General features: G+C 51.9%; 1 protein-coding gene across 2 annotated transcripts in view; it reads right to left on the bottom strand.

Moving 5' to 3' along the window:
- Window positions 1-15,068, bottom strand: part of Aldh2 (aldehyde dehydrogenase 2 family member) — a 30,116-nt gene that overhangs the window by 1,698 nt on the left and 13,350 nt on the right. The window contains exons 3-12 of one of the 2 annotated variants that reach the window (XM_003462942.5): window positions 13,523-13,663; window positions 12,390-12,469; window positions 10,282-10,393; window positions 9,739-9,867; window positions 9,006-9,119; window positions 7,763-7,865; window positions 7,161-7,345; window positions 5,679-5,843; window positions 3,782-3,939; window positions 2,318-2,432 (exon numbers count right to left, since the gene is read on the bottom strand). In XM_003462942.5, coding sequence (XP_003462990.1) covers window positions 2,318-2,432; window positions 3,782-3,939; window positions 5,679-5,843; window positions 7,161-7,345; window positions 7,763-7,865; window positions 9,006-9,119; window positions 9,739-9,867; window positions 10,282-10,393; window positions 12,390-12,469; window positions 13,523-13,663 — 1,302 coding nt within the window. The other variant, XM_063225649.1, reaches the window with a different exon arrangement.

Below are 15,068 nucleotides of genomic sequence, written 5' to 3'. Positions count from 1 at the left end.
CAGGCTGGCCAGGAACTCATGGCAATCCTCCTGCCTCAGCTGCCAAGTGCTGGGATTACAGGTGTGCGCCACCACGCCCAGCTTCCACTGTCCTATTCTGGTGCAACCCCTGTCATCTCTTCCCCTGATTCATCTCCCCTCTTGCCTGGATGGTCCATTCTCTCCAGAGTAGGCAGGGTGAGCTTTCTTCAATCTATAAACAGCTTTAGGAAGAGATAGTTGAATACACTACAGACGTGTGCCTGGCTTTCAGCGTACTGTATTTAGAGTTAGGCACACATGACAACACTCTAACCTTAGAACGTTTCTATCATCTCCAGAAAACACCTTCCACCCACTAACAGTCACTCCTCAGTCCTGTCCCTGTCCCCTCCCCTCCTGGTCTTGGCCACCACTAATCCAGTCTCTGATTATGCAGAGCCATCTTTTACAAATGCAGACTGTGAAACCCCACTCTCCTGCTTCAAATGCTTCCACAGCTTCCTGTGGTTCTAATGAATCACAGCAGCAGAGCCCTACATGGTCTGGACCCTCTCACTCCAGAAGAAGCACCGTCTTCTACTCCCAGCAACTTCCTGGCCGTTCCTAGAAAAGCTGAATCAGTTTCTTGCTGCCAGAGCTCCCCATAAGCCAAGCTGTTCATCTAAAATACTCGTCCCTTCCTCCCTGCACCTAATCAAGCCCTGCTCAGTCCGCCATACTAACTTGTCTCATAGGCATTTTGTACATCTCCTTGGCACCAATCACAGGCCAAGCCTGATGACTCGCCACCAGCGGAAGCTGGATCTTCTTACCAGGAAGGTGGGTAGGAGAAGCCCACCTTCCTCCTACCCATAAGGCTACCCTGCTGCACCTGTGCATCTTGTATGAAGATGTGCTAAGAACTGTGGAGGGTAGGCAGGGGGTGTAGCTCAGTGGCACAAGCGCCTTCCTGGCAAGTGCAAGGTTGTGAGTTTGATCCCTGATACTGAGAGGGAAAAAAAAGCTGTGCAGGGCATGCAAGAAACAAGACGGGCTATAAGCCGATCTTTGTCACCCAGTATGGCGGAGACATGGACTTATTACGACACTATTATTATTATTCCTGTGCATACTGGAAAATCTCTCAGTGGGTCCCAAGCACGTTTATTTTATTCTGGTGAATACAGGTTGTCTTTTTAGTCTGTCTCAGGCTGTAATCATACAGAACAAAGTCCCCATTTGCCCCCTTACTTCCCGGCCCCCCAGCTGGCCGCCCTAACTCCTGTCCTTCCCAATTCTGGGAGATCCAACTTGGCCCAGGTCGCTTCTCTCTCTTATTTGCAACAAGCTCTTACTATGAAGTCCAGCCTGACCTTGAGCTCCCTATGGAGCCCAGGCTGGCCTTGAACTCTCGGTAATCTTTCTGCCTCAGTCTCCCAAGTGCTGGGATTACAAACCTGGGCCACCAAACCCAGTTCCATGTCTTTTTTTTAAGTACCAAACTGTGTATAGTTTTCTGGTTAAACTATAACTAGTTTCACAGTAGAGAGAAGACAATGTTTACTTTAGTGTATTTCCTTCCTGGTTTCTGCTTCTATAAATAAATGTATCTATGCACTCATATTGCTGTAAGGCTTATATTGGCTATTTTGTCACTTTGTGTCCTGCTTTTTTACTTTAAAAGATGAGCATTTTTCCTATCTCATGTTCTGCACAGACACTTTAAGGTTACCTAGTACAGTATTCCATGATTGCAGTAACTCATGGATTATTGGGCATTTGGGTCACATCTGTTTTTTCCTCTTAGGGTAGGATACTGCTGTCATAAGTATCCATAGCATAATTCCCTCTTTATGTTTCTCAGTTTCTCTGACTATATTTCTGTCAGTGAAAATGCAAAATCACATTGTCCATGGATACAGTCTGGCCCTTGACATCTAATGCCTGCTCCCCGGTCCTTACTGGAAGCTCTTTCTTGCTGTGTCTGCTCACTTGTAGCTGAAGGGATCTTTGCTTCAGCTCTAAGAGGCTGTCCATGCCTTGGCATATAATAAAGCCCAGCACAAGACTGTATAGGCCTGAGGGGCATCAGAACCCCAGCTATTGGGCCCTCACCTCTTGTGTGGCTTCTGTGGATTAATCCCAGCACTCTCAGAAGCTGAGGCAGGAGCACTGAAAGTTTGAGCCCCACCTGGCCAATTTAGTGAGACCCCATCTGGGGGTCTAGCTCACTGGGAAAGCCCTAGTTTCAATCCCCAGTGTGGCTAACCACATACACACAAATGCACGTACAGACAAGAAGCCAGGAGTAACCGCAGCTCAGGAGCCACACAGTCCCCCAGGGCCCAGTACTCACGGTCTTCACTTCGGTGTACGCCTGCAGGCCATACTCGCCCAGCTCCCGGCCACTCCCAGACATCTTATAACCGCCAAAGGGGGACTGGGCCCCAAACACATCATAGCAGTTGACCCTATAATTGAAGTAAGAATGTCAAGATTGCTCTAGGAGATATGCATTCTGCCTCTCGGGCCCCTTACATGGCTCTCTACTGGAAAAAAATGTAAGGGACCAGTCAGTGTGACACTCAGCTGGGAAGGAGACCACAGCAAGCCACATGAGACAAACCTAAAGCCATCTCTGCCCTTTACGAAGTGGTCACAGGGGAATATCAGTAACAGTGCACCTTATGACACCTGATCTGAACTAACTAGGTGATGAGGTTTTTTTTTTTACAACATTAAAAAAGTATTCAATTTTTTTTTTTTTTTGGTACCATGGATTGAACTCATGACCTCACACTTGCCACGCAGGTGCTTATGCCACTGAGCTAAATCCCCAGCCCCTAAAAAGTATTCAACGTTAACTGAATTTAAAATTTATCTTTTTAAAGTATACAACTCAGGGCTTTATAGCACATTCACAAAGCTGTGCAACCATCACTAATGTCTTAATTCCACAACATTCCCGTTAGCCCACAGAGAAGCCCTGTGCCCCATAACGTCTCTCCCCATCTCCTTCCTCCAGCCCCTGCCACCGCTCGTCTGGCTTCTGTCCTCATGGATTTGCCTATTCTGGGTGTTCCGTAAACAGGGTCAGCCAGCTTGTGTCTCTCTGGTGTGTCTGGCTTCTATGGCTGAGCATCATCTTTTCACATGCATGCTTCGGCAGGGGTCTCGGTGGATTTCACTCCTTGTTACACCTCAATCACATCCCATCATGGACGGGCACCAAGTCTTCCACCTTCCTCCCCTCAGTCGAAGAGCACCTTCTGTTTAGCCGTTCATCCGTGAATGTTTCCACTGTTAATGAAACATGCTTCTGTGCCCATCTGCGTGCAAGCTTTTGTGTGAACGTGTTTTGCTTGTCTCGGGCACGCACCTAACAGTGGGCCTGGCGCGTCACACAGTGACTGTATGCCGAATTTCAGAGGAACTTTCAGACTGTTTTCCACAAGAGATTTCCCATTCCCACCGGCTGTATATGAGAATACCGATTTTTCTACTTCCTCACCAACTTTTCTGTTTTTTAAATTAAAACCATCCTAGTGTGTGTGAAGTAGGTACTAAGCTTTTCAGATCAGTATTGCAATGGTCAGTGGCCTCGGCACTGTCTCTGGTCCTTAGCCCATCTAGGAGAGGGGCTCAGTCATCCCCCTGTGTGCCCAGAAGAGCTGCAGGGAGGAGGGGGCTGGAAATCTCAGGCTACTTGCTGGCTATGGAGAAACTGAGCCCAGCACCCTCATTCTGAGGGTCCAGAAGATGCTGGCTTTGGGTAGTCTTCCCTGGGTTGGCAGGGGTGCTAGGGTGCTGCTCCTCTTACCACACGGTGCCGGCCTGGAGTGCTTGGGACAGATAGTTGGCCTTGTCCAGGTCCTTTGTGAAGACAGCTGCGGCCAGCCCGTACTTGGTATTGTTGGCTCTCCCGACGACCTCCTCAATGGTCTTGAACTTCAGGATCTGCATCACAGGCCCGAAGATCTGTGCGGAGAAAGCACAGCAGGAGGGAGGGACAGTGCCGAGTCCTGGCGATGCAGCTAAAAGCCTCAGAGAGAACCTACCAGCCCAGAGCGAGACGGGGCCTCCCAGACCGAACCACGAGGGGAGGAGGCTCACGGGCACCGCCCTCTTCCTTCTGGGCACACCGTGTTATCCCCAGCTCTTATTTCCAAACAGTCCTGTGAAGTGTGGGCTGTGTCACTGCATCCCAGGTGACAGGTGGATTTAGTGCTACACAATTTAAGCCAATTGGCCATCACATCTCATCTAAGTGAGAGGCACGGACCAGACACTGAAGAAAGGGCAGTGAATGAAAGGCTCTGCTCTCAGGAGGTCCCAGGCTTGTCCTGCACTTCCCGTGCCCTGTTCTGAATGGGCCATTTCTCCAAGGGCCTCTGCTCTTTTTCGTGGACAGTGATATTTAAAAGTCAAAACATCAGGTGCTAGGTGCACTTGCTGCTGCCGGGTGCCACCGCCCTGGGGTCCTCGCCGCTGGCAGGACCGACTGTAACTGATCATGAGGTACCCAAGCGGCCGTGTCGTGATCTCTGCACACAGTGCGAGTGTAGGAGCCGGAGGGCCCTAGCTGGGAGTTAGGAAGGGAGTTCAGGGTGTCAGAAAAGACCCCCAAAGTAACAGCCACCCATGATAAAATGGGAGCAGAACACCTGAACAGCGAGATGGTGAGAAGCAGACAGGAGGGAAACGGAGGCCCAGACACAAGCACACCCGATGTCCTTTCTCATAAATCCTGCTACCAGCTGAAAGGAGCTAGGGCCCTTGGAAACAAATGGCTGGTTCCAGCAAGGAAAAGGTCAGGACGGAGGTGGCAGGAGATGGCGAGGAACTGCCACAGTCAGATGAGAACTGTGAGCTGGGAGGTCACCTTCCGCGGGCACTCAGCACAGCACAGGCCCTGCCTTGCCAGGAAGCTGCCATCTGACACTGTAAAGAAAAGCACCACGATGGGGGAAAGTGCAGCACTCGGGTGGGCTTTACTGCCCTGGTTTTGCATTCCAGGATTATTTTCTTTGGACTTGTACACAAGAGAGGGCAGCACCATAGTTTCCCTATCTGGGGCCACTCCAGGGCTTAATCCAGCTGTGGGCAGTGAAGTCCTAGACCTCTCCTCTCTGGGGCTTCAGAGAGCCTGCCACACAGCAGGCTTTCATGTACTACGTGGGAAATTATGGTGGCTGAATTAGGCCAGAGAGCTGCTGCCCTGCGTTCACAGAGAGCTCCGAGAAGAGACTATCACGTGGGTATCATCAGGCAGAGACGCAGCCCTGGGGTCCTGCTTGTTTCAAGCCACAGGAGAGGCCACATATGTCATTCCTAGAAGAGTGGCTTACAGGGTCCAGAACACAAGGCCTGTGGTCTACACTAGGGAATTCAGGTGTCTGAGACAACCAATAGCCAAAAGATGCTGAAGAGGAGAAGGACAGCTGGGTGTGGGGGTGCACATCTGTAATCGCAGCACTTGGAGGCTGAGGCAGGAGGATTGCCAAGAGTTAGAAGCCAGCCTGACTACAGAGTGAGTTCAAGGCCAGTCTCAGACACATGAGCGCCTGTCTCAAAAAAAGAGAAGGCCATCACATACAAACTGTGAATGGCTGGTCCAAAGCCAGCAGATGGGTGCCAGGGTCAAGATGCAAGACCGTCACCTGCCCTCCTCTTCTTGGCTAAGAGGATGCCCCAGAGCACGGGCCCCAGCTGCTAACCTCTTCCTTTGCAATGGTCATGCCATCTTGCACATCGCCGAACACGGTGGGCTGGATGAAATAGCCACGGTCAGCAGCGGCCCCTCCACCACACAGTAGCTTCGCCCCCTCTTCCTTCCCAGATTTGATGTAGCCAAGGATCTTCTTGAACTGAGTTTCATCCACCTGCAGAAGGAGTCCAGAACATCGGAGATGTGAGATTCAGGCTTCCAGGCGAGCACCATGCAGGCCACAAGGAAACCGCGAAATGGGCCAGTCTTGAATTTGACAAGCAAGGTCAGGAGAAGCAATTCAGAAGGGCTCAAGGAACATAAAATACAAGAAAGGTTCAACTGCATTAGCCACTAATAAATGCATATCAAACCCACAGTTTTAATTTTTTTAAGCCGGGCGTGGTGGCTCACACCTGTAATCCCAGCCCTCAGGCGGCTGAGGTGGGAGGATCGTTCCAAGTTCGAGAACAGCCTGGGCTACAAAGTGAGCTCAAGGCCAGCCTGAACTGCACAGCGAGACACCCCCCCCCCCCCCCGTCTCAAAAAAGAAAAAAATTTTTTTTAAATAAGAAGAAAATATAGCTGGGTGTGGTGGCACACACCTATAATCCCAGCACTTGGAAGGCAGGAGGATGCTGCGAGTTCAAAGCCAGCCTGAACCGAACAGTAAAACCTTGTCTCACAAAAAGGAGAGGGGGGGAGGGAGGAGGAGGAGGAGGGGAAGGGGGAGGGGGAGGGGGGGGAGGAGGGGGGGAGGGAGGAGGAGGAGGAGGGGAAGGGGGAGGGGGAGGGGGGGAGGAGGGGGGGAGGGAGGAGGAGGAGGAGGGGAAGGGGGAGGGGGAGGGGGGGGAGGAGGGGGGGAGGGGGAGAATAAAAAGAAAAATAAAATAATAATAATACAGAGGGAGGGACAAATTTGGAGTGACTATTAATAGGTGGGTACAGGATTTATTTAGAGGCTGATAAATATATTTTGGAGTTAGTAGTGACAGTTGCTCAGCTCTGAATACAGTAAACACCAATGATTCATGCACTTCAAACGTTGAGTTGTATGGTATGTGAGTTGTATCTCCGTATGGCTGTTAAGAGAGAGGGCACACCCTGAAACCCCAGCACTCTGGGAGTCTGGGCAATTTAGGGACTTAATGAGATCCTGTCTCAAAATAAATAAAAGGGGCTGGGGCCAAGGGACTCAGTGTAAAAGCCCTGGGTTCAAATTCCAGTACCACAAATAAAAAGGGGGTGAGAAATTAGGCCCATAACCTTGTCCCATGGGGAGGCCAACACCCCAGCCAGGTCTGTGCTCCCCTAGTGGGATCCACTAAATCTCAATAATGTGGGAAGCAGACAGCAGTGGGGTCTCGTGCTGAGCCAGTACATGGCGCAATGAGCCTTGAACCCTGCGGCACCCACGTTCAAACTAGACCCCTGTTCTGCTTTCCACACTGGCTCCAGACACCCTGGCCCATGCTGTAGCTGCCCGGCATACCTGCGGCCCCTGCTCGGTCCGGCTGTCAAACGGGTTCCCAACTACCCGAGCCTTGGCCCGGGCAATGCTCCGCTCCACAAACTCCTCATAAACACTCTCCTGCACGAAGGTCCGGGAGCCAGCACAACAGCACTGGCCCTGGTTGAAAAACAGGGCGAAGTGGGCCTGCTCCACAGCCCAGTCCACTGTGGGTAGGGATAGGAACAGAAAAGCAACCATGAGAAGAGGCGGAGACCCTGGCCTGGGCACTGCCCACCCACGTGGGGATTCATGCCACCATCAGGGATGGTGCCTGCAGGCTGCTAGAACCTAGGCCGGAGGAAGTCAACAACATCTCTTCCTCCTGGAGCCTGGGCTCCGGGTGGAGGGACAGACAGCCAGAGCAGTACGTGTTCCTCTGGGAGGAAAGTCCACTCTGCACGGGACCAAAGAAAGGAGAGGATGACAGCAGAGCAGCCTACAGCAAGTAAGGCACAGTGGCCTGGCCTAGCAGAGGGAGCAGGGATGGGGGGGCGAGGCTGCGGCCAGACCCCAAGGCCCACCCCGCTGGAGGCCAAGGACTGCAGGGGTGGGTGAGACCAGGGAAAGCCCGTGGAACTTACTATCGGCATCTGACATGATGATGTTGGGGCTCTTTCCTCCCAGCTCCAGGGTCACCCTCTTGAGGTTGCTGCTCCCTGCAGCCACCTGGATCAGGTGGCCAACCTGTGAGGGTGCAGAGACAAGCTCTTAGCAGAGGAAGAAAGAGCCAGATGCCGTACAGAGACGCAGAACGCGGGACCCCCGACATGCAACGGATACGAGGGTCCCAGAGAATTCACTCCCTGTCTGCCGCAAGCTCCTGGACCAGTGACAGGGAGCCCTCTAGAGCTTTCTGTGGCACTAACGGTCCCTGGTGGCACATGTGCCGTAGGATTGTCACCACTGTCCTGCATACTGAGTGCCTCATGCACAGTGGGCCTTGTGCCAAATGCTGTGTGTGCATTAAACCCAGCCCTTGCGATGACAGAGACGAGGGTCACTCTTCCCCCTTGATTTAGAAACAGGAGCTGAGGCACAGAGTGGCCAAGTCACAGGCCCACGGTCACACAGCTGGTCAATTTGGGGTCAGGACTTGCTCAGATTCAGATCTGCCCCCGGCCTCCTTCATGGTATGCACAGCATCGTGCCCAGCACGCTGTGAGCTCTGTGAGGGCAGAGACTGTGCTTCTCACCACCATCCTCCCCAAGCCTGGCCCAAAGCCACCTGGGCACATTTCTGGAGTGAATACAAATATCCCCCTTGGGGAACCAGCGACTCTGTGAGACTCCCAATGTCATCTCTCAGCTTTAAATTAGGAGGTGACCAAGCAAAAAGGGGATCCTTAACACCATCACTATGCACAAGCTACATGTGTGACAGTGTTTGTGCCAGGAATTGCTTGAAAGTCACAGTCATTACACTATTCTCTGTCCCTCTCGGATCCATCAATAGAGACATGCAAGACAAGCTTATCTCTGGAAGGAATTCTGTTCCTGCTCTCAAGGAGATTGTGTGCTGCTCCTGAGGTGGCCAAGGTGCTCTGGCTCCCACTCCAAGATCCGTGAAGTCAGCCAGTCTGGCTTCCCTAGTCCACGTGAGATGCCAGTCCCCAACCCACAGTAGTAGCCAGAGTGGCAGTGAGGCTACACAGGACCAGCCCTGCTCCCGCCCTCCTGACACACACAGGGCCCTCGCTCAAGCTGCTCAGGGTCCAGTCCCGGGAGAACCCAACACCCAACACCCAGGCGCTCTTGACTTAGCAGCCCTGAGGGCAGCAGGAGTTTGAGCCACCACACCACAAGCACGGGGCCTGGACAGCTTACCTCAGTGGACCCAGTGAATGCTACCTTGTCCACGTCCTCATGGGAGGCGATGGCAGCCCCAGCCGTGGGGCCATATCCAGGAACAATGTTGACCACACCAGGAGGGAAGCCAGCCTGCAGGCAAGAGCCAGGGGAGACTGAGCCAGTGTCCTGCTCCAAGGGCCTGGACAGGGACGACACACTCCTTCCCAGACACCAAGAGCATGCATGGGGACACAGGAGAGCAGACACCAGCTTTCACGGCCATGGAATTCAAAACGCTTTACACAAGGAGCCTGTCTGTGGGGGTCCCTGTGGATACTTCACAGTTCACTTAGAGCAATGGTTTTCTCTTTTTCTTTTGTTTTCTTTTTCTTTCTTTCTTTCCTGAAGATTGAACCCAAGGTTTCACCCTGAGCTACATCCTGTGCTCTTTTGTCATTTTTTATTTTCAGACACACTTGCTAAGTCTCTAAATTACCTTGGCTGTACCTAAACTTGCAGTCCTCTACCTCAGTCTCCCAGAATGCCAAGATTACGAGTGTGTACCACCACGCCTGGCTCAGTGGTTTTTCTTCTTCAAAGAGGATCTTGCCACGAAGTTCAGTGTGGAAAAAGTAAGCAGGGAGTAGCTTAACATGGTTTTGGTGGGGTTCTGCAAATACTCGTATTTTGAGGCCCTGGACACCCCTCCGCAGAGCTCCTCCAGAACAGGCCGTGCAAGGCATTTAGAGGTCAGAATCAAGCAACGCACCTCCTTGATTAGATTGGCCACATAGAGTGCGGTGAGAGGTGTCTGCTCAGCAACCTTCATCACAACCACGTTTCCAGTCGCCAAGGCCGGGCCCAGTTTCCATGCTTGCATCAGGAGGGGGAAGTTCCACTGCACAAAACAACCCCGGTCAGAGGCAGCGAGTCCCTGAACCCCAGGTGTCCCCCAGCCTAGGTCCCAGGACTAAGCACATGGATGAGGCCGGTGGTCCGTGATGACGACCGTGACCCATATTCATCTGTGCTCTCGAGTGCTAGGTGCTGTGCTAATCTGAAGAAGGCACTCGTTACCGCTTTTTGGATGAGGAAACAGAGGTTCAGGGGCGTAAGTGACTCACTCCAGGTCCTACATTCACAGATGGCAGAGCTCAGACTGGAAGGAACCCAGGCTGGTTTGGGCTGTTCTCAGCCACCAGCTGGCCGCATTCCTACGCCCCCTGCAGACCCTTTCCCTTTGCCATGAGCCCTGTGGACACTGTTGAATCTCAGCCCACCCCCTGGGTGACCTCTGGAGAGTGGCACTCACCGGGATGATCTGCCCACACACCCCCACAGGCTCGTGGCGGGTGTAGCTGAAGAAGTCTCCATCAATTGGAATGGTTTTCCCATGGTACTTATCTGCCCAGCCGGCATAATACCTTTAAAAGAAGAAAACCCAAGCTTTAGTCCATGTCAGAGTCCCTTGAAATCTCTGGCGAAAGGGGAGACTCAAACTGATCCAGTCGGGTCTTCCTGATGCCCATCCTCACTGCTGGTTTACTCCCTAAGAGACACAGCAGTCGTCAAGCTTACTCCCTGAGAGACACCGCTGAACGACTGGTAGGGCCCCACAAGCCACTGTGTGTAGCCTAGAAGCTTCAGAATTACCTTGGGTACTTGTAAAAAGCACCAATTCCATGGGCCCCCTGGCCACCTACTCTGTTCAGCTACCTCAGGAATCAGATGTCTGCCTGTTTTTCAGTGCTAGGAATTGAAGCCAAAACTTCTGCACTGAGCTCCGTCCCCAGCTCTTTTTTAAAAAATTATTTCTACTGAGACACTTCACTGCCCAGGTTGGGCTCAAACTTGCAGTCTTCCTGCCTCAGTCTCCTAGAGTGCTGGGAATACAGGCATGAGCCACCATGCCTGGCTCAGAAAGAGTTTGTTTTATTTTGGAGACAGCGTCTTGCTATGTAGTTCAGGCTGGCCTTGAACTCATTATGTAGCTCAGGCCTCAAATTTGTGGGATTACAGGATGTGCCATCCATCATACCTGGCTTCAGAAAGGGTTTTTAATCGGCACAAATAAATAATGTTAAATCTCAGGAAGGAGCATGGCTACACTCAAGATTCACCAGGCTGCTCTGAGGCGCCTTTGTAGTGAGTCTCTGTCTCCGCACCACTGACATTGAAGGCTTGAAAATTCTGTGTTGTGGGAAGTACCCTTCTAGGGATAGTTAGCAGCACCCCTGGCCTCTCCCCACTAGAGGTCAGTAGCATCGCTCCCTTGCAGTGTGGCAATCAAAAATGTCTCTGGAATGGCCACTGTGCCGGGAGATGTGACAGCCCTAGCTGAGCACTCCCGAAGGGAAGGGTAGGTCCTCCGTTTTCAGCACTGTGCTCTCCTCCGCACCTTGTCCACAGGTGATGGGCAGCAGCCAATGTTTGCACAATGTCCAGTCCACCCTGCACACAGCTAGTCAGATTGGGAGACAGCCAATCATGGTACCGCCCCTGCAGGCCTTGGACTTAGGACTAAGAATTACAGCTTGGTAAACAGCATGAGCAGCCAGGTCCCAGAACAAAGACGGTCCGGGGAAAAGCCACATACAGAAGAGGAGAAGTGAAGCAAGGGGGCAGGGTCAGCGACACTCAAAGGCCCTTTTGGATTGAGACCCATGGACGCTCTACTGTCTGTGCCGGACCAAGTTTCTGTCATTTGCAACCCCACAGGCTCTAATAAAGCTTCTATTCTTGGCCACTGAAATATTTATGATTAGCCTGGCATGGTGGTGCATGCCTGTGCTCCTAGCACCTGGGAGGCTGAGGCAGGAAGATCACCGCGAGTCTGAGGCCAGCCTGGGCTACACGGTGAGTTCAAGGCGGCCTAAAGTACACAGCAAGACCATCTCAAAAAACCAAGAAATGAAAAAAGACGTTTATGATTAAACTAAACCCACAGCTAGCCAGAGGAAGGAAATGATAAAAACAAGAGCAGGGAACTGAAGAGAGAGAGAACAGAAAGAATAAAACAGCTGACAAGACTCTAGCTGGACTAAAACAGAGAAGATGAAAGAGCCCACGTCAGAAGTGGAAAGTGGAGACACTTATCAACCCTCCAGAGATAGAAAAGGACTGTAAGAGAAGACGATGAACTACCGCAGACCAGCAAATTATGTAACCCGGATAACACAGGTAAGCTACACCTGAATAAGGTATAGAGTACGGAAAGTGGCTCAGGAAGAAAGAGAAGGCACTTGTGACGGAGTTACAGCTGTTGACACTGGGATTTTCTCTCGGGACGGAGTACATGGAGCCTCCGTCCCCAATTCCTATGATCCTTTCACACTTCTGTAATCCTGCTTCTACCTCACAACACTGTTCCCTCCCGTTCTGGTGCAGCTACAACAAAGAACAAGAAACCCCAGCCCATACCGGATGCATTTCAAGACCATGTCCAAGTCCACCAGGTAGGAGATGACATAGGGCTTGCCATTGTCCAGGGTCTCCAAAGCCTGAGGAGAGAGATCGAGGTCAGCAAAGACGTTGACGCAGGAGCAACCTGCAGCAGATGGGCTGAGGGAGGCCGTGGAGGCCCGGACCGACACGGGCTGGGGAAGCCAAGCATGAGCCCCTCCTTTGGGGCACTGAATGTCAAGGGCATTTCGGAACCGTAGCCCCAGCCTCTCCCAAGGCAGAGGGAAGGTGGGAAGGGACAGGCGGGATGAGACACCATCTTCTCACTTCGAAGACGTATTTTTCCAGTTTCCACCCTTTGCCAGATCCAGGTGCCAGGAGTACAGAAACAAGCATGGAGCTTACAGAGCAAAGAGACAGTGAATAATGATGAAAATTTTCCATGACACCTGTTAGGAATCCACTACACATGATGAAAATGTTAGAGAGAGGAGACCAGACTGCCCCGCTCAGTCTTAGAAACACCAGCCTAAGATCAAATCTGAAGGATGTGTAGGAGGCATCAGATACACATGGCAATGAAATACAGGGCACCCGGGAACAGTGTGTGCAAAGGCCCTGGTGCTCAAAGAGGCTGTCAAGAACTCAAGGGAAGGCTGGTGAACAGGGCTGCGTGTGTAAGGGCCACAGCCTAGCAGGACTTGGGTGAGGGAGCCAGACCAGCAGGGTCTGGTAGAGGCCGTGTAAGGCCTAAATTGCCTTCTGAAAAGTTTACTCTGCCTGTTGTGTCCAGAACAATCTGGAGGGGGAAGGGACTGCCTCTTGGTTTCTTTCCCCTCTGGTGGCCAAGGAGAGGGCCCATGATGCAGATGGGCCCAAGGAAATGAGATCATCTCTAAGGGTCACTCCCAGGAAAGCCTCTCCAAGACAGCTCCTCTCTCCCCTCAGTCTCCTTTCTTAGCCAAACCCACTGCATCACTGAGAGGCTCTTCTTGCCACCGCTCTGTGGGGTGCAGGGGTGTGGTGCAACGGTAACCATCCTGTGCCACTCTGATCAGTTAGGTGCCAGCAGTGTGGCCCCTGGCTGTGCGTAGGATGCTGTGAGCCCCCTGGCCACATGGAAAGGGAGGGTGACAGGGCTGAGGACCCACCGCCAGGTAGGTCCGGTCCCGCTCGATGAGATCTGCCAGGCGGTTTAGCAGCCGGCCCCTCTCGGACGCGTCCATGCGGCGCCAGGGCGAGCCCAGCTGGAAGGCGGCCCGGGCGGCCTTCACGGCCTTGTCCACATCTTCCTGCAAAACACACACGGGCTTTCTCAGCACAAGCACCTCCAAATACTGCCAGTCCAGTGGGAAGAAAAATACCCTCACACAGTCCTTCCCAGCCCCAGGGACTGGTGTGACCAGCGCTAGGCTTCAGTGGCAGGGCCGCGTCCTGCACCTCCCTTTTCCACTCCTCACCAGGAGCCACGGTGGGAAGAAGAATCCTGGCCACTTCTACCTGGATATTTTCACCTCAGAAACCCCCAAAGCAGGGGAAATGTCGCTCAGGGTTTTAGAAGGAGAAGCAGCCAGAGGTCAGCAGTGAAACTGACCACTTTTCCCCACTTTCTAAGAAAACAAGCCCAGAAAAAGGAACCGCTGCCTCAAAGATGACTGGCATTCTCCAGAAAAATGCAGGCTTAATCAGTTTCCCTCTCCTTGGAGAAGCGGTAAAACCCTACTGTCTCTCCCACAGGGAGACGGGAGACGGGGGCAGGGAACAGAGTTTTCATTTTACATTAAACACATCTACCATACAGGTTTTTCCTATAAACAAGAAAAATATTCACATTTGCTTTCAGCAAAAAAGGCAAGGCTTGTGCATGAATGTAGAGCCTTGTCTTAAGGTAGAGGGCAGGAAGCATTCCTGAGCTATTTTTAATGTTTTTTCTATTGAAAACATTTTTACTAAAAGTCTAATTTTTGAGCTGGGCATGGTGGTGCATGCCTATAATCCCGGCACTCAGGAGGCTGAGGCAGGAGCATCACTGCAAGTTTGAGACCAGCCCAGGCCACAAAGTGAGCTCAAGGCCAGCCTGAACTGCACAGAGAAACCCTGTCTCAAAAAGATAAAAAAAAAAGGAGCTGGGGATTTAGCTCAGCGGCATAAGTACCTGCCTTGCAAGCAGGCAGTCATGAGTTTGATCCCCGGTATTGATAAAAAGAAAAGAGACCCCCCCCCCCCAATTTTTTTTTTCTGGTTTTTGGTTTTTTGTTGGTACTGGGGATCAAACAAATGACCTCGCACTTGCCAGGCAGGTGCTTATGCCACTGAGCTAAATCCCCAGCCCCAAGAGTCTAATTTTGTGTTTGTTTTTTTGTTACCAGGGATCGAACTCACAACCTCAAGTTTGCCAAACAGGCACTTATGCCACTGAGCTAAACCCCCGGCCCCATGACTTTTTTAAGTTTTGAAAATACTGCTACTTTTTTTTTTAGTTCCTATCATATATAACTTAAGCCGACACCACAGCCATCTCTCTGGAGACCCAAATTCTACCCAACATGATTCTGCCCAGCTGTGTACCCCGCTTCTTTCACCTTCAGCTTCCAAGTCTGGAATAAGATGTCCCCCTGATGCACGTCCCGGACTACAGCTCCACATTATATGGATTACTGAGCCACCACATTCTAGCATCTGTCTGTAGCTAACTAC

This window comes from Cavia porcellus, unplaced genomic scaffold (assembly GCF_034190915.1).
Source record: "Cavia porcellus strain 051 isolate PalLab524CR breed Dunkin Hartley unplaced genomic scaffold, mCavPor4.1 scaffold_16, whole genome shotgun sequence".
In the NCBI taxonomy this organism is placed as follows: domain Eukaryota; kingdom Metazoa; phylum Chordata; class Mammalia; order Rodentia; family Caviidae; genus Cavia; species Cavia porcellus.
The sequence above is the reverse complement of the archived record's forward strand: the minus strand, read 5'-3'. Positions and strand labels throughout refer to the sequence as shown.